This window comes from Tachysurus vachellii, chromosome 13, assembly GCF_030014155.1.
Source record: "Tachysurus vachellii isolate PV-2020 chromosome 13, HZAU_Pvac_v1, whole genome shotgun sequence".
Lineage (NCBI taxonomy): Eukaryota > Metazoa > Chordata > Actinopteri > Siluriformes > Bagridae > Tachysurus > Tachysurus vachellii.
The window spans coordinates 7,137,845-7,164,213 of NC_083472.1; the positions used below are offsets into that span (position 1 = coordinate 7,137,845).

Consider the following 26,369-nt stretch of genomic DNA (forward strand, 5'->3'; position numbering starts at 1 on the left):
CTTTATTCTTTATCTGCAGTGTTGTTAATGCATTTTATTTTCGGGGGAATATTTAAAAACAATCGAAACAAAAAAAAAAAACCTGTTTTGAGAGCTAGCCAATCATCATCCAGAGTAAATACACAACATACATCAATGCCGTAGGCTGTATAGCTTTATGTTGTAGATGTCTGTTTGATAACATCGATGCAGTTAACATCTGATAACATAAACGTTATTAAACTGAACACACAGCTAACCCCTGGCTGTAATAGGTGACTTTGGAAAGACTCGACTGCGTAGTTCAGTGTTCGAAGGTTTAGGCACAGCTTCAGATTTTCAGCTTGCTTTTGACTGACTTCACATTTCATACAGTAGCAAGTGCAGATATCTCGAATAAAGGAAAAGTTCCTCGTAATGAGATTATTGTATGTGTATATAACAAACGTAAGAGCGTGCGTCTGGATGGATTAACTCGCTTCAGTGTTCATTCTGTAAGCAGATCGTTTTGTCTCGTCCTAGAATCTTATGTAAGATCTTATGTAGTTCATTGTTTAGAATAATGAAACTTGTTGAGAATGCTGTGTCTGTCTGTCTGTCTTTCTGTCTGTCTGTCTGTCTGTGCCGAGTCGCTGTTCAGAAATAAACTTTATAATATTATGCAATAATTCTGCCCACTTTAAAGGGAAATATCTTGTTGTGCTGTAATTGTGGGTTATTACAGGTTAGAATTTTGCCAGCCGGAAAGTAAAATCCTTGGCCTGATGGAACCTTATGACACTAAAGTATTGTAATTCTAATAGTAATATTATACTCACAATAACATTGTCCTCTTCTGTGGAATTGTGGTTACACTGTGAAGGTCAGTAAGGCAGTGAGATTGTTTTTTGTGCACAGGGGACGAGGGAGACTCTGAGCCACCACTGCAGCATGCTGGGAGACGCTCTGCATAAGGAAAACGACTTTGCACTGATCATCGATGGAAAGACACTCAAGTACGCGCTCACCTTCGGAGTGCGGCAGTACTTCCTGGACCTGGCGCTGTCCTGCAAAGCGGTCATATGCTGCAGGTCTGTCTCTCTCTCTCTCTCTCTATCTCTCTCTCTCTCTGTGTGTGTGTGTCCATGTTAGGATCAGGCTACAGTGCCTGCGGATTCACCCTCAAACCAACTTCAGTCCTAATGTGGCGTTTAAAATATACTGCAAAATACGATTTCACCGCTGTACCTATTTTGTGCAAGATCCACTCTTGAATCATACAGTAGAAGTGAATAATATTCATTTTCTGATTCTGCACACTGTGACAGTTCGAGTAACAAATGCTGCTTTTTATTTATTTTTCTTTGACCACACACTTTCAGCTTTACGCCCAAGAAAGCGGGCCTAGGGTACGTAACACAGGCTGAAGTTGAGGTGGGAGCAAATGCCAAAAAAATGACTACATCATCTCCCATTACTCCAGTCCGAAAAAACAAGTAATTGGCAGACAATTAGAGGGAAACGTCGCCTGCTGTTTAAAGAACAGATCGCACTCAGTCCAGGTCACAACCTTCACAGTAAAACTTCAGAACTACACCAACCGTATCAGCAGCGGTTTGGCGAAGAGGAATATTTTTGCAACAATAGCTCAAGGAGTCGAGAAATAGAAAGATATTAATTGTCTTGTAGAGAGTGTGTGTGAGTGTGTGTGTGTAAGAGAGAGCGAGAGACAGAGAAAGAGCCAAGTCAGTAACTGAGCGGGAAGCTCTCGGGTAACCGATCTGAGGTTCTGCTCAAAATCAGTGTCATTCTACAGAAACAACACACAGACCACAGGTGCCACTGCCATTATGTGGTCTATGATGTAATTATTCTGATCTGCTTTTACTCACCCTATACACACACACTCGCACACACTCACACACACGGCCCCAGGACATCAGTTGGACTGACTCATAAGGGCTCCCCTTAATCTTCAGTGTTATGTGATTTCATTCCTGGTCCTGTATAATCAGCGTTCAGGATAGTGACCTGTGCACAGACTTGTGTTCTGTGAACATTTTAGTTTAAAAAAAAAAAAGAAAAGTTTTATTCCCTGATGAGAATTTGCCGATTTTGTAAAAGCGGAAAGGAAAAAACACGGCCGGCGTTCTGTTCAGAAAATAATCAGAGATGGAGCGGTGTGGTGCAGACGGCACAAAGCGTTTCATTCCTCTTCCTGGTTTGGATGTAGTACAAGTTGAAGTAGTTACATATTTAAGTCTCGTCATGCAGCTTGTCCTGTTACTCTGAAGCCTTGACTGTTACAAAGGGGCTGACACTGGAGACTCCTTCCAAACATCCTTAATAAACATCTGCTTTAAGAAATCCTCACCACTTCAACTGTGCTACTTTTTCCTCTTTGTTAAATACCAATGGAGGATCATCTGCTATACACTAGGTCTTGTGCGAGTGACTATAGAAATGCTAGAGCAACATACCACTGTTAAACAAATACATCACAACCCATGCTATTAGAAGAAAATAATCCTTTATTGTCAAAATCGTTGTTTTTTTGCATGTTGTCTCTTGGTGTGAAGAAAATTACATGTTTTTTTTTGTTGCCAGATTGTTGCAGGTTGAGAATTGATGTATTTTCTCTCGTTCAAATCAGAGTATTGTGGGATTTTCCGCAGCGTCGTCGTTATTTATTGTTGTTTACGATAAACCTTCTGCTACAGCCAACTAACATTAATTCTGCCTGCTACTAGTCTTCAGCATTCATTTTTGTTTCTGAACCAGTATCTAATAGAAAGGAGAGTTCCACTTGTCTGATGCCAAATGTTGTTGTTTTTTTTCTGTACAAAAGGAGAAAACAAAGCAGAAGTGTAGTGTAGATCAAATGCAGACGTACTGTATGCAGTATGATCACCTCAATCCCAGGCTGTTTGTGTAGTGACATCACAGCTATTCATATTCCCTCAGGTTCAGAGCTTAACTGTTAACCAGTATGAATGGAGAGAAGTAGCACTGAGATTTCTCCTTGTGAAGAACAGTCTGTGTAGTGTGTAGTCACTCCATGTCCCTCACCACCTGAGTGCACTGTATGTCTAATCTCAGTCTTCCTGGTTTTTGACCCTGTGAGAGGCTTGAGATCAACCCCTCATCTCCATTTCACCAGCACCTCATCCCCGGAAACGAAAGGCACATGTTCTGCTAGTGATCCCGAGCGCTTTTAAAGTCCGGGGATGTCTGAATGTCTACGGCTTCTGTTCGACCTCTGGCTGAACCTGAAATCCCAGCCAGATCTCCTGCTGGGCCCAAACATTTATTAAAGCATTTATAAAATGTTGGCTGTTGTCATGCTATAATAATCTGTGTTTAATTCTTTTTAGTGTGATTTAAAGCCTTACCTGAATAACAGAAAGAGATTCAATATGGCTGTTATCTTAATGCCGTGACAAACCGTGAAACTCACTGGAGTGGCTGCACATTTGTTTATAGCAGAGCTCATCAATTAGATTTGACCCGGGGCCAAATTCTCACAGAGCAGATATTGTTGAAGCCGGCCCCAACCTACCAACCTTAAATACTTAACACACACACACACAACACAAACGCTTTTTCATACCCCTACATTTTTGCTCCACTTTTCCAGTCACCCACTGTGTTACATCACACAGATGAACAGTGTAAGTTACAGTAATGATGATGATGATGATGATGATGATAACTCAAATTGCTTTATAGTTTTCATCTCAAAAGCTTTATTGGACCTACTTTTCACGCTCTTCCGACAGTCAAACAATTGACTCCATTTAAACTACTGTACATGTATTGAACCATGTTTGATATTGAATAAATCTGGTGGAAAAGCAGAGCCATGTGTTGCAGTGTAAATGTTCATCTCAGTTTTTATGAAGTTACTCAGGTATGATAAAAAGTAATCCCCGCTTTTATGCAGTGTTGAACAAAATGTCAAAACGGTAATGAACAAAATGTCAGACTGAGACGTGTCTCGATTTAAACTGACGGAGGTGTCTGAGATGTGTGTCCTTGTGTCAGTCCCAGTTCCTTGCTTTTTGGTTGTTTTTTTTTTGTTTTGTTTTTTACTAACACTCAACACTCATTCTTTACTTAAATACAATAGTCATGATGGTTTTTGTGTTTCTGCCTTTTCCCCACATGCATGTTTTTGTGCTCCTGCTGTAACGATGCATGCACACACACACACACACACACACACACACACACACACACACACACACAGGTTTGTGGTACTGTGTGGTTATCCATTTAAGCAGGTCTTGTTGTTATTCACTACAGTATTAAATACAGATTCAACATCATTTTAATACTGCTGGCGAAACGTGACGAAAGACATGCAAATGTGGCCAGACAAAACTCACTCACTGCCATTTGATGATCCCAGCCTTGTACACTCTGAAGAATATGCTCTCCAAATCTCATGCTAAAACTTTTACAAATAAGAGCAGACTTGTACATGTCAGATTTTCAGGAAACTTGCAAGCAACGTTCATTGAAACGCAAATGACTATACGATGCTTTGTGTTGAACAGCGACCGGTCGGGGTTGACTTTGAGTTCTGTCTGTGTGCAGGGTGTCTCCTCTGCAGAAGTCAGAGGTGGTAGAGATGGTGAAGAAACAGGTGAAGGTCATCACTCTGGCCATCGGCGACGGTGCCAACGATGTAGGTATGATCCAGAGCGCTCACGTCGGCGTCGGCATCTCGGGCAACGAGGGACTACAAGCTGCCAACTCTTCTGATTATTCTATTGCACAGGTGAGAGAGACTTATCAAGATCATTACCAAGAACAGACCCGAAGGTTAGACAGGGAACTTGATATGAAGTCGCAGCTGCAAATATCAGCCTTTAGGTATCTCAGAAAGGAGCTCTCTAAAGTTGACTGTGCGATGATGGTTGATAATGAGGTCATTATCATCATAAAGTAAATTACTGCAGTTTGCTTACATCACTCACATGATCTGGACTCGTGCTGAGAACAGAGTTGCATAAACACAAACACATACGTGTGTGTGTGTGTGTATATATATATATACACATCTATCATCTGTACCACCCTCCGATTGGTGGGTTTAGCTGAGCGTTGAAGGATCACAGTGTTGCCCTGAGACACGACTGAATTCAACTGAAGCCAAACTTATTGTGTTAACTTGTCGTGTGATGGTTATTACATAATAGTTAAAGGCATTAAACACTAACAACAATCATGTTCTTAGTAAATTCTATTGTGAACACCAACACCAAGCTGAGACCAGGGTCCTGGTTTGGGTCAAAGGTTAAAATGTGCAGTCAGAGGTGAACAGGTGGGCAGAATCTAGGAGGATATTAGAGGTCAGACAGGTCAGTTTACACAGCGCCAGTAATAACGTTATCCAAATCTCCACTGTCTGTGAAACGGATCACTTTGCTCTTATGTAAACCTAATTAATCACCCCGTGTTCTAGCACACGGTACCAGTCTGATATTGCGCTTGTAACAGAAGTACAGCATCTCATGTGTCAAGGGTAGCTATCTGTCAAGACTATTATTTCTGTCATATTTTATGCACTTACTCTAGTAATGCGTGTCATAACATAACACCACTTGGCCTTCTAAAGGTTCTGTTTACAAAGCCTGCGCATCATATTACTCATTCAGGGTCCTGACTTTGCTACCCCAAACAGCGGTTTAATGGATTTATAGGACGTTAAAGAATGACGCTGGATTACAGATCTTTCCTGAACTGGTCCACGTGAACCGCTAACTGATCGGTGGCCGAACGTAACCTTCAAACTACCTTTACATGGTTTGTAGGATTCCTGAGCATTAGTTCATTCTGGGTTTTATTGTTCTAACCCCAGAATGATTTGGTTTGTAACCTAATTTTGCTCAGGAGACTCGGTTTTAAAAGCTTGTAGAAAGATTTTGGTTTCAGTAGCTAGTAGCGTGTAAGTATCAGGTACCAGTGGTTGTACAGTATATAAAACGAAGGAACGGTCAGCCTTCCTCTTCGTATTTTGAATCTGAGGACAGAACTGTGTATTACAGGATCACGTAAACGTTATCTAAACATATGCAAACTGTATATTTCTGTGTTAAAGTAGATTGTGAGTAATATTTCTGAAATTTGACAGCGGCGATGCAGTTATATCCTCTAAACTATTCGAAACACATCTAAACACAAGGAAGCTAGTTCTGAAACGTGCTCTTAAAGTGATGGAAAGTCCTAATTCAGCCCTCGTCTTGAGCTTTACAGAGATCAGCAGAATTTAAGCTCAAGGCTATGCAGTCATACTACACTGCTCTGTGTCTGTCAACGTCCCTTTTCCACAGTGTTCCAGAAGTTGGCCAGTTCGTGCACTTCGAACCGTTTTCCCTTTTCCCCTCGAGCCTCTATTCAACTGGCCCTCTCTTGTTTAATGCAACCAATCTGCTTTGAATTGATTTTTAAATTGTATTGGAATAAAGACAGAGAGATGGAGCGCCTTCCCTAATTTCCCATCCAGTTATCCTCTGACTTACAACGGAGCAGATTAGAGGTCACAGGCACTCATTAATTGTGCCTGGAGAGGAGGATGCACCGGCTCCATCAGCTATCAGAAGAATGTAAGACAATGTACAGAGTAAAGCTGTAAGGCAGTTTGCCTCAAACACGGTACATCATCAGCTCGACTATCATTGTCCAGTTTCACCCCCAAGAGATCCGGAAAGCCTTTTTTCTTTTGCGCAGCTTTTCAGCACCTCATCCTAAGTGTAGCCTAAGCGAAACTCACAGGGAACGAAAAGCTCTGGAATGTCTATGGAAGGCCGTGTGCCGTCCTCCCGTGTAGTTCTTGGCTTCCTGCAAGCAAACACAGATAAGATTATTTCCTAAATTCAAACTCTATAACTTAAAATGACTCCCCTGTCTCCCCTGTTAGCAGGAATAATCATGTGCAATAGATCATTACAGACCTATACAAAGTGTACTGTCATATGATTCCACTCCTCTCTTTTAATGTGTCTCTCTTATCTCACAGTTTAAGTATTTGAAGAACCTCTTGCTGGTCCATGGTGCCTGGAACTACAACCGAGTTGCTAAGTGCATCCTGTACTGCTTCTACAAAAACATTGTGCTGTATATTATCGAGGTAAGACACTGACTCCGTCCGCGAATACAGCCGTAAATCTACATAACGTCTCTAACGGCAAAATTGTGTCTAATGGTGTATTAGCCATTAATTTCTCTTTTATATTATAATGTATAGGAATATGCTAATAAATTGACATAAAAATGTATGTTCTGTAAAGCTGCTTTGAGACAAAGTCCTTTGTTAAAAGCGCTGTATGAATAAAATTGAACGGAAGTGAAATTCTATCATTTATCGAGGGACAAAAGGTCCTAAAGAGAATTTATCAGTACTGCATGCCTGCTGGTTTGCGCACGCAGCAGCGGATTGACTGGAATGTGGCTTTTCCTGGGTGTCAAGCCCACGGGTTATCCATCTTTGATGGCGTTTGACACTCTGCAGAGCCAGTATTGATGGTGGCTTCAGAAGCTCAACTAAGAGCGACTTGACAAGTGAAAGAGATGCTATCAGCTTCAGGTTTATCAGCCAGAGTGTTGGGGCAGTCTGATCTGTACATGCCGGCTTTCACTAGCGTCAAGCCTCAAGTGGAAGCGCATGGAAGATGTGAAAAGAGTTTAACCCGGTGTTGCTGGATCAAGCTCAGCTGAACCCTTAAGTTCTTTTCAAACGCCTTCCTTGATCTTCTCATCCACGTACATGAGCACAGCAGACCGTTCAGAACTTTCCCTCTAATCTATCCACATACTGTACTGATGATGCTTCCACGCAGACAATATAAAATCCGTACAGAACAGCAGCACAGATGTGTGTATCAATCAGTTAATCGGTTGTATTAACTGACATATGCTTTGCAGTGCAGTTTGGAACAGCTCCAAAGTCAAAAAAAAAAAAAAGCGTTGCAGTTTTCCAGACGTCAAAACACAGAAGGGTGTCTCACTGCCACCCAAATCCACTCCACAGTAATCAAATCTGAGAGTTGCTAAAGCCATGCCATGGTTCATCACATCTGACAATCACCCATTAAATCTCGTTGCACAGCAAGGCTGCAAAGAGTTGTATTCTGAGGCTAGCTGGTTAATGCTAAGCGGACAGGAGCAGAACAGCTACAGTCTGTGCAGGGTCCAGGACGGGTCCTTTGTCTCAGACAAAAGATGACACCAAACTGTCTTCTCTTCTCTGCCACTTGACCTGTGAACTTTCTCCCTCGCTCTCAAACGTAATACTGTACAGCTGCCTTGGATCCCGAAAGCATGAGCTCAGAAACGAATCCTTTTGAGCCAACTGCCGATTACATTTTTGCGGAAAGATTGACTGAGGGTCGGTTTGTCTTCTCTCAGATCTCAGCGCTTGACTCGTCTCCTTTTGATGTGACTTAGATCACGGAGTTGCAATTATCCCGGTCATTTAAGACTGTCTTGTGCTTTGCATGTGGAATTTCTACTCTACTCTTATCGTAGACAGTGTTTAAACACTGTAATATACAGCAGCACAGTTGAATTCTCATGTCTGTGTAACACCACTGTTGGTGAGAGAGTTTTTTTTCTGTCATGTTCTCTTCCTTACATATTCTAGCTTGTAGGACACAGCTCAAGACTTTGTATTAGCCGGAGGTCTTTGAACACAGAGTGGTCATGTTACAAACTTTCTCATCAATCTAACGTTTCGTTGTCTGTCTTTCGCTTCTGAACCACCCCGAAACCCCCCAAACACACACACGCACAAACACAAAACCATGCTGAGCAACTGCAACAACTACATAAATTTTCCACCTCAAAGAAACTGCCAATTTCTGGCTCCTTTTCAAGCTCCGAGCCTTCTTTAAGACCGTCGCTGAGCCTGAAAGGGAGCAGCTTTTGCTAGGCCCTGCTCCTGTTCTCAGCGCACCTTTTGTTTAGGCTGGAAAATGAATCCCCCGGCCTGCTGCAGGGGGTTTGTGATTATAATACAGGCTGCCTGCTCCGGTTCTCTGCCTCCCGCTGTATCAAACACATCGGCTTTGTAAGGGCCTGACATCCAAGACACTTCCTTCCCAGGGGGCAACCAAAGAGATACATTTGTCGCACTAATAGGTTTACCTTCGACTGCATGTATTTTTTTTTTTTTAATCTTATTTCCCAGGCTGTAACCTGGAAGAACAAGAATGAGGATGTTAATGTAAATTTGAACCTTGCTGGTGCAACATTGTGTGTGTGCACACGTGTGTGCGCTTGTGTGTCTCTTTAAGCAAACCAACATAGGGTTTTGAGCATTACAAAGACTTTTTTAATACACTGAGGAATCTGTCGATCATGATTCGATTTTTAAATGAGATGAAATTTCATGCAAGAGCGTCACTGCATAGTCTGAATCTTATCGACTCATCTAAGAGAATGATCGATCTCCCTGACGGTTCTCTCATGTTTCCACTTGCGCCGTGCCTCTTATTGTTTATAAAATAATAACAGGTATGCACTGGCTCATGATTAAACCCTCGGCACCTTTATTTATCAGAGACTCAGCAGAAGTTTTCACACTAACTTAAAAAACACTTACATAAAGTGACACATTTCCAAATCTAGCAGGTGACTCTGCATAAAAAAAATGAATGCCTGGGACTGGTCTGATCATCTGGGTGTGATCGGGAATTATGACCTCATAATACGAGTTAAACTTTTATCGCTCCTCAGCTCTGCATTCATAGTGATGTAGTCTTTGCATTCTGATGAAATATTTTGTCATTTATATATAACTTTATATCGTGTCTGAATTGTTTGTGGGGGAATCAGTTTGTGCCAGAATTGTTCGTAGTCCACGTAGGACGCTTAAAAAGTTTTTTGTTTTAACTCACCAATGATTTGGAGCACATTTGCCTTCAAATAAAAAGAAGAAAATAAACAAAAGCATATTTTTTTACTTTAGTTTTTAAATGTTTTTCATTACATGAATTGAAAGTTATTTGAATTATTTGTTACATAATGTATTTATTATTATTATTATTGATCATTTTTATATAATTCCTATATTTGCAAATGTTTCTGAATCTTTTGATGTTAGTAACTATATAAAGACCTACTAAGTTAGATCTTGGTGTTGTATCTAAAAAAAGAAAAAATAACACCCCATGCGTAATCACACACCGTTGTTCTCTGGATCTGTTGTACTGTAATTGTCGAGCAAGGCCGGCGACGGGTCAACAGCAGACATCACTCAGGATGATGGACATGTGGCATTTATGAGGCAATTACACAAGGCCGGTCGGGGCCGAACGGCGCACAGAAAGAGCTCAGCACAGGGGGGGAGGCCTTGGCCACAGCAGCCTGCCTGGTGCCCTCATTATCCAACTCCTCACCCTTTACTGCTCAGCCTCTCTGTGTCCCTGCTCCACTACACGCTGCCAAAGCATTCACCAGCCCCTTTTCTTCAGGCGCCTTGTGTTGGGGTGCTTTTTACTCACAGGCCCTTTATGTTTGGGAGAAAAGCAGAGGACCCTGTCTGCATTTTAAGGACATGGTAAAGGAGCACAGGGGCCTGATGGGGTGGAAAGGACACATTCCTCTCTCCCACTTTTCTCTCTCTCTCTCTCTCTCTTTAACTAATTCCCCTTTCTGACTTCTCTCAGTTCAGCCTCATACACTTTGAAGAAGCTTCTCACACAGCAAACTTTAGAGGTGCTGGGGCTTTTTTTTTTTTCTCTCTCTCTCGCTCTCACTCCATTTTTTTTTTTGTTAGATTTTCTTAGAGACTCTCTGACCGGTTCTCGTTTGAAACACACAAACACACACAAGAGGCACTTGCTTTTTCACAATGTGCAGTGGGGGAGAGAGCAGCCACACCCCAGTGCTGAGCCGTGCTGAATGAGAGCGGGAGGAAAAAAGGAACGGAGAGGAAAAGCTGCAGCCTTAATGAGCAAATGAATGTGTGCCTCTCTTCAGAGAGTCCCAGCGAGAGGGAGAGAGCAGCAGGCCAAAACACTCAGTGAGAAAAAACGCATTTAACTGCCGCCCATGAATAGAGATGGATTTATTTAGCACAACACAACACTGCAGCGAGGGCTTAGTTAGCCTGGAGATGGCAAATTCAGGTCTCAGGCCATGTCCCGGCACTAGATCAGGACTTTTAACTGCAACGTGCATTAGTGAGTGGAAAGTGTTCACCATACACGTGCACTGACCTGACTTCTATACGGGTAGAAAGCAGGATTTGGCTTTTTGTGGGTGTGAAAGAATGAGGGAACGGTTATGAGGGGCTGCAGCCTTCTTTTAAAAACAATATCACGGTAGAATGCACCTGATGGAGAGGGGAGTGGGAGTTGGAATGGGATGGGCGGAGTCCGGGGGTCCGCTCCCTCTCTCGCCCTGAGGGTGTGAAGAGGAGGGGCAAGAGACATCTGTTTTGGGAACATTTTCACACATTGGCCAGTGTGCGTGCGTGTGTGTGCGTGCATGAGTACGTGTGTGTGTTAAAGGGGCTGCTGATGCATTCAGGGGCCTCAGTTGGGGGCTCTGTCAAAATCGCGAATTTGTAGCAATTCATGCTTTCATAATGGAGTTAAATGAAGCAGGGAAATGTCCGCATGGTTCAGGGCCTACGCACCGATCCGGGTGTTTGCTCTACAGCCACACACACACAACCCTTTGGCAGGGAGCCTCAGTGTTTATACGGATATGGGAGAGCAGAAGCGATGCTTGATTTTATGCACAAATAAAACTGCCAAGCTGAGCGTTAATCACCTTGAAATGTTGAGACGCTCTTCAGATTAAAATGATAAAGAGATTTAAACTTTCAATTCTACAGAACTCCATCTATATCAGTACTGCACAATTTCATCCTCAACTGATCATGTAATTGTTTTTCTCTTACTCAAACCCTGCAGTATTCTTCCTCACTATCTCAGGTTCCTAAGGGTGTTGGACAGGAAGAGCAGAGTCATGGCCTGCACTCAGTAACGGACATATGAGGTGGTAATCATGGCCTCTGTGGCATATGGTTTAGATACACCTTATCTTTCCTTCTTCTGGAACTCGCCTCATCCTAGACATCCTCTGATCCCTCCATTTCTCCCTTAAGCCCCATAACTCTCCAGACTGAGAGTAGATGTTCCACTGATATTAGACAAGTATTTGTGGTTTCTCTTGTACAAAAAAAATCCTGAATTTCTCCAGGCTTGGCTGCTTTGGGCCTCTCAATGTAGCTCAAGCAGGGAAACTCCAGTGATTATTATCCTCCTCTGATCCTTTCCCTCCAGGCCATGGGAACAGTTACAGTGAAAAAGAATCCTGTTTTCTAATTCCCAAACCCTGTTCATGGGCAACTCACCCTTGGCATGGACCTGTCTTTCTGACTGACTGATTAATGATGTGCTGAACCGACGCCATATCCAAACACAAGACACCGAACCTTTTCGGTTTTATTCATTTCAGTAGCAATGTCACGTCTTAAATCATCCTCATCATCTTGTAAGTCATCACTTCTTGCACCAAAGTGAAACCAAAGGTTGCAGAGCGCGAACGGTTTTGCGCAAAGTCCCAGTCTGGGCTTGCAGTCTGCGCCGCTGCTTTGATGGTAATCTCTGTCTAAGCCACTGTCCTCCACTATCAGTGATGAAGAGTGTTGTGGTGCTGCTGGGAGCAGGGGTCATCTAACCACACATTTCTCTCTCACTCGCCATGTCCACCCAAATCCCCCAGCGACAATACAAATGATTTGATCAAAGCGGAGCGTGAGATCTTCTGGGATTTAAACAGGTTCTCATTTCCGCAGCAAGAAAACCGCTTTGTTTGGATCAGGCTGAATTGTCTGATATTTCATAGTGCTATTATGCTAAATGTCTACGCTCGAAAGAGTGACGCTTATTTCAGTTTTATGTGCAGTTGAAATAATCCAATATACTTTTATTGACTAAGGAATAGAAATGGACGCATAAAACCAAACTGGAATAAAACTCATGTCCTTATAAACATGCAGGAAGAATGAACACATTTGGAATACAAATCAGAGCAAAATATAGAGATTTCAAAATAAATATTTGGGCTTTTCTCTTTTCTATCTATATGTAAAAATTCTTTGTTTTACTGCTGAGTATTCAAACCATGCCTACACATTTCTCTTCCCATATTTTCATCCCTCATAACGTGTATATTTTAATGATGTTCTTGAGGAAAAAGTGGAAGAATGTACACAGTTGTATAGAAAACACTACAATGCAGGACATGAATTAGTATTAGTTCATGTTTAGAAAAAGAAGCTTTGTCTTCGGGATATAAAATAGCATCCTGTTATTATATGAACACGTTATCTGGCAGTTGAGGGGAAAAAAGATGACGGAGGGTCTGAATTGTACAGATTTAGTTTTTTCAGACTCTAATATAAAGTTCATCATGTGTGTGATATTTTACAAAAAGCTCCAGTCTTATTCTAATGCACACATTTGTCTCTTCTGCTTTACAGATCTGGTTTGCTTTTGTGAACGGATTCTCTGGGCAGATTCTTTTCGAGCGTTGGTGCATCGGCCTGTATAACGTGGTAAGTGTGTGTGTGTGTGTAAAATTTACCGTGAGAGAGAATGTGTTAAAGCGGCTCCCCTGTCGTGCCGGGGCAAGAAACTCATTAGCCGCGGCAGCCCCAGCAGCTCCTTTACTGCAGCCCTGTGTCATCAACATCCTGAAAATCCCCCTGTTATTTATGAGCCCTTGTCAAGTCCATATTCCCCCTGTGCCCAGAACTATGTCCTGAATGTGCTGCAGCCTCAGCCGCTCGTGCCCCTGAAAGAGCTGCCTTGAAGTGGTCAGCACTGCATTATAAAGGAGCAGGCTGAATTCAAACACACACATTTTATACCGTATTCACACACACACACACACAGACATTTTGTCCATTACAAGGAACATGTGAGATTAATTAATGAACCATGGTTTACACTATGAAATTCCTGCAGTGTGATATATAGGTGTTTGTTATAATGACCGGTTTCCATGGGATTGAAATCGACCAAAAGCGGCTCATTCGGTGTCGACAGACATCAGTTTGAAGAGTTTTTTCATAATTGTATAAGCGAGGGAATAGAAGTATGAATCTCAAGTTTAAAAGTTTTTTAAAAGAAGGCACCTCCCATCAGCTCTCCGTTATGGTTCACTTGTGTGCTGAGGCCCTCTTTATCTGAAAGACCAGAAATTCCACTGCTTCAGAGGGGGTCTGTTGGACGCAGCGGTCCGAATCCTCCTCTGAATAAAAGTCGCCGTCTCTTTGAGAGCAGAGCCCAGTGGAGCGAGTCGTTAAAGCCGGCGAGCTGAAGCTGAGTCCGAGCCGATCCCACGCCCATCGCCATCTCTAAAATATCCTTCCTCCCTTTCAGAAGCGAGGGAAAAATAAGGAATAATAAAACCATCTTGAAGATCTGCTATCAAGCTATGGGTCTTGCAGCAGATGTTACATGAGATAACTTTTGCATATGCAAGCATTAGTATATCTAACTAAAGTCAAAGCCAGAACGTTTCCTGCTCACTGGAGTGCAGCGGGAGAGCAGAGAGAAGCGAACTGGCTGCAGGGTTTATTTAGAGTCTGCTTCTCTCCTGCAAATTCACCTTTTATAAACACTAAATCATCTGGGATCACAATGCTGTGAGTTTTAGATTAGTATTTACTTCACGCATGAAATTTATCAGACTTTTTTTTATCACAATTTAGTTAAAAAAATGAACAAAAAAAACCCAAAACGAACAGATCCAGGCTGCTCCAGCGTTAATCACGCTTCGTAAAGCACAACACGGTCATATGCTGTTTTAGCAAAATAATCAGTGACTACACAAAAAGCACTTTTCCCACAACAAAAAGTAGTATTTATCTATAACATCACAGTCTGGAATGTCTGAACCATTCTGTTTTGCTAGCTGTAACACGTGCAAGACAAGTTCCTGTCCACTCAGTTCCCTCATCAGCCTTTTTTCTTTAAGTTAATAAGACAAAAACAAATGAAGCTTGTCATGTTACTGAGAAACCCGAACACACAAACTCACTCTCTCTCTCTCTCTCTCTCTCTCTCTCTCTCTCTCTCTCTCTCTCTCTCTCTCTCTCTCACACACACACAAAGGCTCTCTTTAGGGTACTAATCACTGGAGTCGTCTCCTAAGAACAGAAATGGAAAACATCTCCAGATCAACAATGCTAAATGTTTTCATGTATTATTAGCATTTTAGATCGTGTAATTGTTGCACGTACCAGTGAACAATTCCTTCTCAGACCAGCGTGTTAATATAAAACTTTCACTCATGGTACTTTTCACTTTACCTTTCACTTATGAACTACTGTAAAAGGTTTAGAATAAAGAAGCTTATAAAATCTGAACGCTGGAGTGTGATGGAAATTGATCGACACCTTCTGACCAATCAAGTTGGAGTGTTTGGTTTCAAATACTGTAACATTTAGATAAAAACGTATTGACGTAGATTCCACAACTGTTTAATAGTTTCTGTTCAGTCGTACAGTGTATTTGTCACTTTACACGTATTTAAACGTTTGTGGGCTTTTTTTTTTCCCCCCCATCTCCAGATCTTTACAGCTCTGCCACCCTTGACCTTGGGCATTTTCGAGCGCTCATGCAGAAAAGAAAACATGCTTAAATACCCAGAATTATACAAAACCTCCCAGAATGCCCAGGGCTTCAACACCAAGGTAAGCTCTCCTGTCTCATTAGCCTGATTATGATTTAGTTCGTACTTTCCTATAAGTAAATAAACAAATAAATAAATAAATGCTGTCCTATTGGCTAGCTTTTTCTTATGTCATAGGAGACAGTCTTTCTGATAAATCACCAACATATCTGTTTCCCACAGTCACACAGTTTCCTTATCCTTCAGGGTGTTTATTAGCCTACTGCAATGTATTATGTGCTTAATAAAACCATTGGAAGTCATTAGGAGCTCGAAACAGGCTTTGTCAGTGAGGATACACAAACATAAATCAAGCTGTGTGCTGTTTAACTGTGGTTAGGACCGGGGTTAGGACTGGGTGTGTGTGTGTGTGTGTGTGTGTGCGTGTGTGTGTGTATGAGAGTGTTAGCTTGCTCCTGCTGTTAATGAAGCTGTCTTCTCTTCAGGTTTTAAGTACAGGCCTGTGTCATTGCGTGCCCCGACTCCACAGGCATGGAGACCTGCTGAATACAGCACTGACACGGATTAGAGTGAACACACACACAGACACACACACACCAGCAGTCTGACAGAAAGAACTGAGAAAGAGAAATGCATTTACATGCAAAGAAGTTAAAGATGAGACGTGGTGCGATAGAGAGAATGTGTAGAGATGAGATTAACATGAGAATCTGTTTCCTCTTTACATTTAAAAGTTTAGGTTTTACAAGAACAACAGCTCATAGAGCAAAGACCTGCGCAGTGCTCACTATTACTATCATAACATCATCATCATGATCAAGTTATTATGGCTGGGGGATGTGACCATGGAATATTGATAACATCTGAGTGTGATATCTATTTAAAATGTTTTTCTAATAACTAATGCAAACTTATTATAAACAGCTTTAATATTCAAGTTAAAATAAACAAAAGATTATTATCTTTATATAATTTATATATTAAAATAAACTTGTAAAATGGCCAAGAGGAGAAGGAGCCGTGGAGATGAATGATTATGATCCTTTATTGATTAGCATTCATTATGCTTTTGTGTTTGTGGGTGCGGAATGCATGTGAACATGCACGTGTGTGTGTGCGTGCGTGTGTGTGTGGAGGGGTCGGGCATTAAAAGCAATTGTTTTTTCAGACAAATTTGCTTTTCTATTGTGTGTGTGTGTGTGTGTGTGTGTAGGAGACAGAGTTTGTTTAGTGAAGCAGCATGTGATGGAGTTTTGGTTAATTGGGTTTAATGTGTAATTGAGGTAATGCAGAACATTTCCCAGGGACGTGATGTGAGCTGTGTTGTGTGTTTGTCCTTCCGCTCCACCTCATGCCCCTTTCTTTGTTTCCTTAAAGCTTTAGCCTGGGAGAGAGACTGATTACAGTATCTCTCTCTCTCTCTTGCTCGCTCTCTCTCTCTCTCTCTCTTGCTCGCTCTCTCTCTCTCTCTCTCTCTCTCTCTCTCTCTCTCTCTCTCTCTCTCTTGCTCGCTCTCTCTCTCTCTCTCTCTCTCTCTCTCTCTCTCTCTCTTGCTCTCTCTCTCTCTCTTGCTCTCTCTCGCTCTCTCTCTCTCTCTTGCTTGCTCTCTCTCTCTCTTGCTCGCTCGCTCGCTCTCTCTCTCTGTGTGTCTGTGTCTAAGTGTGTGTGTGTGCGCGCGAGTGTCTCCCAGGACATTCACAGCTCTCTCCACTCTAGCCGTCCTGCACATGCTCTTTTGTTCAGTTTAATTCTAAGAGCAATTACCATTAGACACATTTACACACTTTAGTCATTTTCCTGTACTGAGAAAACTCAAAAATGTAAAACTGTTCCACGCTATTAATAAAGGATTAGAATGAGAACGAGCTTTAATCCAAGCTGTTACAGCTGTGCAACTCTGGAGCAATTCAGCGTTAGATGTTAATGCCTCAGAAAGAGATATTCTACAGATGAGGGCTGGGAAAAAAACAACAAACCATATTATAACACATTTAATAAAATTCTGAAGTTGACAATGAGTCTGATGTTAAAATGCTGAGCTTTTAAAATAGTTTAAAAAAGTGTATGCAGTTTTTGTTGTTTTTCAGTGCTGAATATTCTAAATACTGTACATGTTTTTTGTTTCCTTTTTTTTAATGTTTTTTGTAGAATTGTTTTCCCAGCACTCTGGTGTATTGTGATGCATATTGAGATTTGTCATGTATCTGTTTCTGAAGTTTACTGATGCTCCAGTGCACAACAACTGTGCTCCCTTTTCCATATTTAAGTGGAAGGTTTCCAGTATCTTGTTGTTTTTTTTTCCCTCTCACTAAAGAGACACCTACTGGTTTGAATAATGTTCCACTGAGGTCTGTATGGTTGTGAATTTGATGCTGATTAGGTTTTCATGCCGTTCAGGAGACGTGTTTGCAGTGAACCTTTGTCGCGGAAGGCTCAGTCGGAAACTAAGCGGTTGTTGATTTCACGCCTGTTTCATGCCACGTTAGCCCTTAGCTTTTGTTTAGGCACATATGTACAAAATATAAATAAATGCCTTCCATAAGCAGCTTGTTTGGTCCAATCCCCCAAATCTCCAAACACACACACACACACACACACACACACACTCCATGGCGCTTTCTCCTTTGACTCAGTGGGTAATAATTTTTCCATACATTCATGTTGCTGTGCTGTAGAGGAAAGTTCATCCATCTTAATTACTCAGAGCTGTCTGTGTTTGTATTAAACACGTCCTTTTTTCAGGGGTTTTACTTTTTGTAATTCTCCAGAGGATACAGATTGGTAAAATATGATAAGGGTACAAACTGCTGGTGAAAAAGGAGGGAGACAGAAAACAGAAACCTCTCTCTCTCACTCTCTCTTGCGCTCTCTCTCTCTCTCTCTCTCTCGCTCTCTCTCGCTCTCTGTGTCTACTGCATGTTTTTTTTGTTTTATTTTCCTTCTGTAAAATTATTTTTTTTGTTTTATGTTTGTAAATGAGTATATATTTTGTAGTAACTGAAAAGAAAAAGTAATTTAATTAATATAACTTAAAAAACCTCAGAAAACTTTCACTCTATCGTCCTTGCTCTCTCTCTCTCTCTCTCTCTCTCTCTCTCTCTCTCTCTCTCTCTCTCCCTATCATTTTTATGGACTAAATATATAGATATACAATAAAAATCTGACACCAAGTCAGTTTCAGGGATATCAATCTGTCCAGTTTAGCATTTGTGATTGTGGATCAGTTTCACTGCTGTGGTGCTAATGAAAGTGACAACAGCTAGACAACCAGAAAGAGAATGGGAGAGATGTATACAAGAGAATTATATATATGTATATATTATTTATTTATTTATTTATTTATTTATTTGTGTGTGTGTTTCTCTTTCTGTCTCTCCTCACTGTCTCACACACACATGGGATATAGGATATACAATGTATCTGTCAGCAGGGTGCCTATTGAGCGCACAGGACCGACAAACCCTCCACTTTGCCCAGTGCTGAGAGCGTACAAAAGCTGGGGCCAGGGGTCAGTTACAGGGTTATGGTGGCCACTGCCTTTCTCATGACTCACTCACTCATTGTGTCTGTCTCTCTCTCCCTCTCTCCCTTCCCCCTCCATTCTGCTTCAGGTTTTTTGGGCACATTGTCTGAATGGACTCTTCCACTCAGTCATCCTCTTCTGGTTCCCTCTCAAAGCCTTCCAGCATGGTGAGAACACACTCACACACACACACACACACACACACACACACACACACATGGCAGGCTTGCACGTGCCTCCTATATTATTCTTAAACTCAGTTAAGACCTCAGAAATAGCAATAGTTTAGTGTTTTGGCTAGTTTTGTTGCTAACAGTATGATCAGTCAGATATTTCAGCATATGTAAAGTCCCAGCAGACAGAAATGGGCAGTATATGACATCTGAGTTCTGTTTAAGGCATCTCAGAGTTGTCCACAAATCTTCTCAGTCAAAGTATTTAATCTTTTCTTGCCTGCTGCTAGATTACAAAATCACACACACCTGACCAGAGTTTAGTGTAGGTCGTCTTTTTTTTTTTTTTTTAAATCAGAATTGAACACAACGCTGCACATGCCTCATTATGTGTCTTTCAATCAGTGCCCAGTGGACTGCACACACACAGGCTTTTAAATATACACACACAGATCTACTCATGTGGTGCAACCACACACTTCCACTGTGCCTCTCCTCACTCTCTCAAATGTGTGTGTGTGTGCTTGTGCATGTGCTGGACCACACAGCGGCATTTTAAACAAAGCTGAGACTTCTCTTTCTGACTGACAGCCTGTCGGCACCACACACACACACCCACACACACTCGTACACAAATATTTATACACAACCACCAATAAACTCATTCAGTTTAGCACAGAAATTTTCACACACTAGGGACACTTCAGTTCTTCAACATTGTTATTAGAATATTGAGCCTGTGATCTTTGTATTTTTTTCCCTGCCTCAGACTGTGCGATCGGACCGTAGCGCTTCACTTCACAGCATTTCATAAAAACGTGTAAAAAAAAAAAAAAAAAAAACAATTCAGAGGCTTTGGGATGAAGTTTTTCCAAACCTTTTTGAAGTTGTTGCAGTGCTACAGTCTCTGTACTACCTGAGAGATCATCTTTTTATTCAACACACACACACTACATAGAATATACAACATTAATGTTACAAGACTATGCCCTTGTGCTAGAAAACCATGTGAGATTTCACCACAGATAAAGACAGACTCCAGTAAGTGGCTGAAATATCATTTATAAGACACATGCTTTCGTTTGATGTATGGATGAAGTCTTAGGCACGTGGAAAGAAAAGCTGGCCTTCAAACATGCTTCAAAAATAGATAAACAAAATAGTTTCATTTCTATTTACTGTAAAGTGCACTTTAAATGTGAGAACCCTTTTAAATATGTATGCTAAACGTTTAAAAAGCAGTAATCTTGTGTCACTTTGTGCAGTTTTATAAGGAAATAATATCGGCTTCTACGTTTATTTTGGGGAATCTTAACACAGAACATGCTTCGAAACATACGATTTTGTGTCGGGAAACGTATTTATTTAATTTGTTTTTTACTCAATACAGAAGTCATGAACTATGAATCAAGAAATTGTGTAATAAATGACTTGAAATAAATTGGTAGCATTTTAATGGGAAAAGTGGATGAAAGTTTCTTTGCATGTAGATTTAATGTTTAAAAAAAAATCATCATTTAATTCTAAACACAGTTGTAATAGAGTGTAGAATATTACCACAGACTTAAAAAAAAAAAAGGGATTCCTTCAGCTATTAGATGATAAATGTCAGTATGTCAAGACCGGGATATTCTGCTTAATAGCCTAGCTCTAATGTCTTTAATAGCAGTCATCTAAATGCCAGGGTGGTGCTGTCATTTCTTACACTGACTGCTTTCTTACACACACACACACACACACACACACACATACACCTGAATAAACCAGAAAGCTTGTATAATATGACATTTCCTTGTGTAGTTATTTTTCCCCCTCAACAGCTCAGGCTTTTGAGGATGACTGAGATGAGGTTTTGTTCTTTCTGTTATCTCTACACATATAATTCAGTCATATGTCCATCTGCAGCTATACACACTGAATTGTGGGTAGTGTTCTGTCTATAGCCTCTTGTTCTTCTGGCTGTAGAAATGTTTCCAATCAACTGTTCAGCTCTTTTTAGTGAAGATTTTATCTTAAAGTTGCTTGTCTTAATAGAGCCTTATATTATCTTCACCAAACCCGTGTGTGTGTGTGTGTGCTCCTTGTACAACAGACTAAAAAGCTTTTGTGTTGATTCTCCTCACAGATACTGTCTTTGGGAACGGAAAAACTCCAGACTATCTGCTCCTGGGGAACATGGTGTACACAGTAAGTTTAATGCAGTTCTGCAGGGTTTCTACAGCCCATTTTTGTGTCCTCATGCTCCTTGTGCCCAGACCCTCAAGCCCATACAAAGCATCTGTGTGTCCTGCTCATGTCTTAACAGCTGTCCTTACTGGCATGCTGTAAATTATTCTGGGGTCCTGACACTAGGTGGAGGACCTTAACTTTCCTTCTTGGTCTACACACATCTATGTACACTAGTCGAAGGTGAACGTTCTGCAAGCTAAAGAAGTAAGATGATGTGTTTGTGTTGCAGTTTGTGGTGATCACTGTGTGTCTGAAGGCAGGGTTGGAGACTTCCTCCTGGACCATGGTAAGAGTTTCTCCATGCTCTGCTTCTTTGTCCTGACTCATTCCTCCCCCATGCTCCTCCTCTCCCGCTCTTCTAATGTTGGTAGTAATGGTTAGGATTTCATGGGAGAGCTTGTTTGACTCTTTGCAGTGCAGTTTTGCGAGATTTCAGGTACAACAGTCCTTCGTCACACCGAATAATCAGATTTTTCTGAATAAAGTCTGTTTATTTTACTTTAATATTGCCTTTTTGTGCAGTAGCTCGCTACTGTAAATATTTAACGGCCGTCTTTTATCAGTCGAGCTGTAAAATTGAGCACAGTTCCTTAGCATACACAGTTTTAAGTCGTCTATTTCTTGTCAGATGACTGAAAACACTTTTTTTAATGTTATCTTAGATTCACTTATTACTTTCAAGTCATTTGTATTATTATTTGTTGTTTTTTTGTGTTAAATAAAGTTAATCTTTTTCTCTTAATCTTTGTACAGTTTAGTCATATAGCCATTTGGGGCAGCATTGGATTGTGGGTAGTGTTCTTTGGTATCTACTCCTCTCTATGGCCGCTCATCCCTCTGGCTCCAGATATGTCAGGAGAGGTAAGACACACAAACTCACTCTCACACATACAAACACACATCTGTTGTTTTTCCTAGTACTGTCTCTAACACACACACACATTCCTTCAGGTGAGACATTGTGATTACACTAATCAGACTGTTGTGAAACTTTCTGCGCTGCAGTGTTTTGAGCAGTATGAAGCACACACCTCTGTCAGGATTTATCCTCGACTCTCACCTCACGCTTACCTAATGGGCCCTTTTAAGCCCTGTTAGTGTCACCTGTATGAACATGAAGAAAAAAAATTAGGAGCTATCTGTGCCATCTCTGCATTCCTGATAGTTTTAGGAACAGACGCTGAACTGCGAATAGAAACAGCCTTGTAACCGTTCATACTGTTGCTGATGTGACTCATCATATTCATTACACATGCTCACTTACAGAATGCACAGCTATCGTCCAGAAAAATGATATTCTCACAGCTAAAACAAGCCTGTTTGAGCCTGCAGTGCAAATCCAGCACCCTGGTGTTTCTTTTTCCTGTCATACTCTGCTTTTCTCTTTTTTTCTAAACACACGTTTCATCTTTCTGTTCTTTAAGCAATGTTGTGTGTTATCTCTCTCTCTCTCTCTCTCTTTCTGTCTCTGTCTCTCTTTCTCACTCAGTCACCCTCTCTCTTTCTTACTCACGTGCTCCCTGTCTCCCTCTCTCCCTCTCTCTCTGTGCCTCTTCCTTTCTCTCTCTCTCTCTCTCTCTCTCTCTCTCTCTCTCTCTCTCTCTCTCTCTCTCCCTCTCTCTCTCTCCTCCCCCCCTCCCCCTCTCTTTATGGATGTACAGATGATGCCCTGGGTGTCCTGTAATCTAATACCATCTCATACCATAGTAACAGCAGTACAGAAAGCCACAGTGAAACATTGTGAACATTTCAGAGCACACACCTGAGAGTCGTCTAGTTATTACAATAAATGAGATTTATTTCACTTTTTATAAACAGTAGAAAAGCATTGCGTGTGTGTGTGTGTGTGTGTGTGTGTGTGTGTGTGTGTGTCTGTGTGTGTGTGTGTCTGTGTGTGTGTGTGTCTGTGTGTGTGTGTGTCTGTGTGTGTGTGTGTCTGTGTGTGTGTGTGTCTGTGTGTGTGTGTGTCTGTGTGTGTGTCTGTGTGTGTCTGTGTCTGTGTGTGTCTGTGTCTGTGTGTGTCTGTGTGTGTCTGTCTGTGTGTGTGTCTGTGTGTGTGTGTGTCTGTCTGTGTGTGTGTGTGTGTGTGTCTGTCTGTGTGTGTCTGTGTCTCTGTGTGTGTCTGTGTGTGTGGTGGTGGTGTGTAATATGCCCTCTAAATGAGAACAGCTGGAAAAAGTTCAGCTCACCCTCAGGAACTGCACAGAGACTGACTCATCACTGAGCCACAGCATAACAGCAATCAACACCACTGCCATCATAACACCTTCTGTGTTCTCTCTCTCTCTCACACACGCACACACTCTCTCTCTCTCTTGTGAATGTCACACATCTGCTCAGCTGTTTATCTGCAGCTGAATTTAGCTGCCAACAGACACGCATCAGCTCCCTCTTCATCAGCTCCTCACCTCAGCACATTTCCTAGCCATGAAGAGGAGAAAGACACTGATCAAACACAACCGAAGTGAAGACAGATAGAAAGGAGAAAAGAATGGTGCTGCTGTGACAGACCGGATTAGAATGTAGAGATGGAGAAAGGATATGAGGGAACTTAGCGGTGGAGGGCTTTGATGTGGGAACTTCTGCTGGAACCATTTTGGTTTTCACACTGAAGGTTTAAACCGTGTGTTTAATCAGAATGACTTTTATTCAGGTGTGGCTCGCCCTCTCTCTTTCTTTCTCTCTTTTACTCATTCTTTCTTGGTCTCTCTCTCTCTCTCTCACACACACACACTTTCTGTGTGTGTGTTTTTGAACGGTTGACAGCAGACGTCAGGATAACTCTCTTTGATGTTCAGTAATTCCCTCTGTGGAGCCAGGCTTTAGCTGTCCATATAACATGGCCTTCCATCATTCACTCAGTGTGCATGTCTGTTGTCATGTCTTTGTCTGCATGTCGCTTTATGTCTCTTCTGCTTGTTCTAGTGTTTAAAAAGAGTAAAAGGCCAAAGGTATTTTTTACCAGCATTAACACAGTTGTTGAGGCTATGTACACTCACTGTCCACTTTATTAGGGAAACCTGTACCCCTGCACAGTCATGCAGTGATCTCATCAGCCAATCAGGTGGCAGCATCTTAATGCATACAGCCCTGCAGATACACCGGTCAGAAGCCTCAGTTAATGTTCACATCAAATATTAAAACGAAGAAAAAAAATCTGCCTTTGATTGTGACATGGATGCTGGTACCAGATGGGCTACTGTGAGTTGTTATGAAGCTGCTACTGGGTTAAAGTCACAATCCGATGAGAACATAGATACATCTTCACATTTAGTACAGAATCGACTACACAGCGGTATGAAATGTTCACAGATCGTTCTCACTGCACATATGAATATGACAGAAACCGGATAGCTCGGGCTTCAGCTGTCTTCTGCTCTTGTAGCTCATATTCCTTAGGGTTTCACATGCTGTGCATTCTGAGATGCTTTTATGCTCACCACGCTTGTAAAGAGTGATTATTTTATTTTCTGTTGTCTTCCTGTCTGCTTAACCCCTCTGACCTCTCTCTTATCATCAAGGCATTTCCAACACCACCATACTCGTAAAGCCTAATAAAATATACACGGAGTGTATTTCAGTGTAATATAGTTTGTTTCTTATCCTTGTGATCTGAGGACTCATTTGAAAACAGCAGAATATAATTAGAGTTAAACATCTGCTTTGTATCTTCATAATTACACTTGTGCAAATTATGTTGCAACGTTTTATTAAACATGTTTGCTTTCCAACTTATCTTCATAGTAGGAAGTAGTTACTCTTTAGACACAACAAAGCTGTGATTTCTGTTATTAGTAAAAATAATTTTTATACCACAGTAATCGAGAGCATGCTGTCGGCTTCTCGGCTTCTGGCTCCGTTTCTTCTTTTCTAGTAAATGAAACGAATAGCTAGCAGCTAGAGAAATCACCGGGTGTGGATGCGTGTGTGACGGAGCATGTATATTATTAAAAGTACACACCTTTGTCACACAAGCACAGAATATCAGCGTTTAGCTATTTACATTTTCGGCCAGTTTATACATTGGTGATGCAGCTGTTTGCATGCAGAGGGATGGAAGGAAAGGAGAAAATGAGTGTTTGTTTTCCATAGTGGAAGCTGGGAGCAGTCAGGGGCCTCTTTTTTTTTTTTTTTTTTTTTTTTTCTTTTTTCTTCAGTATTACAATGACAGCATCAGGGATTTGGTGGATTTGCTGGCTCTGTTTGGAATTAGACTGTGCTTTTCCTTGCCCCATCATCTGTCTTTCACTCTGTCTTTTAGCCTTTTCCAGCTTGCTCACACACGCACAGCAGGTATTAAATAAGACTTCATTCCTTTAAATTCTCCATTAACTCCTTTATGTCTTTGTGTAGTCTTTTTAATACACATACACACATAACGGGGCCGTAAAGACATTTTTATCTATACTACGTGCAGATCCATGCTTGTGCTTGGATTTTTAGGATAACTTTGGTTGTAAGTACTTTATATTCCAGCACATCTTTGTGTATTACTGTGTCAGTCATACGTGTACAGTATGCTAAGGGAAACGATCAGGACTGACATTTTGCCCGACATCACAGCTACAGGTATTAACATTCCTCTTCTGACATTCTCACTGCCAGGCATGAGCAGTCAAACTCTGCTGTTCCTTAACACCACTATTATTTTTTGACCTAATCTTTTCCTACCACAACTGCAGCAGATGTGCAGTTACCATGGACGTTACCGTGGACGTCAGACACGTGTTCTTACACTGAGAAAAGAATGGCAAGCATGAATACACAGAGCTCACGATAAATACCCAAGGGCAATTTTTGCACATTTCCGTCTTATATTATTTATA

General features: G+C 41.4%; 1 protein-coding gene across 6 annotated transcripts in view; it reads left to right on the forward strand.

The window, feature by feature from the left end:
* atp8a1 (ATPase phospholipid transporting 8A1) overlaps window positions 1-26,369 on the forward strand; it is a 120,527-nt gene that overhangs the window by 88,064 nt on the left and 6,094 nt on the right. For all 6 annotated transcript variants that reach the window (XM_060884631.1, XM_060884632.1, XM_060884633.1 and 3 more), the window contains 9 exons: window positions 877-1,049; window positions 4,558-4,741; window positions 6,983-7,093; window positions 13,460-13,534; window positions 15,557-15,679; window positions 19,230-19,308; window positions 21,440-21,501; window positions 21,773-21,829; window positions 22,297-22,404. In XM_060884631.1, the coding sequence (XP_060740614.1) occupies window positions 877-1,049; window positions 4,558-4,741; window positions 6,983-7,093; window positions 13,460-13,534; window positions 15,557-15,679; window positions 19,230-19,308; window positions 21,440-21,501; window positions 21,773-21,829; window positions 22,297-22,404 (972 nt within the window). The remainder of the gene's footprint in view (window positions 1-876; window positions 1,050-4,557; window positions 4,742-6,982; window positions 7,094-13,459; window positions 13,535-15,556; window positions 15,680-19,229; window positions 19,309-21,439; window positions 21,502-21,772; window positions 21,830-22,296; window positions 22,405-26,369) is intronic.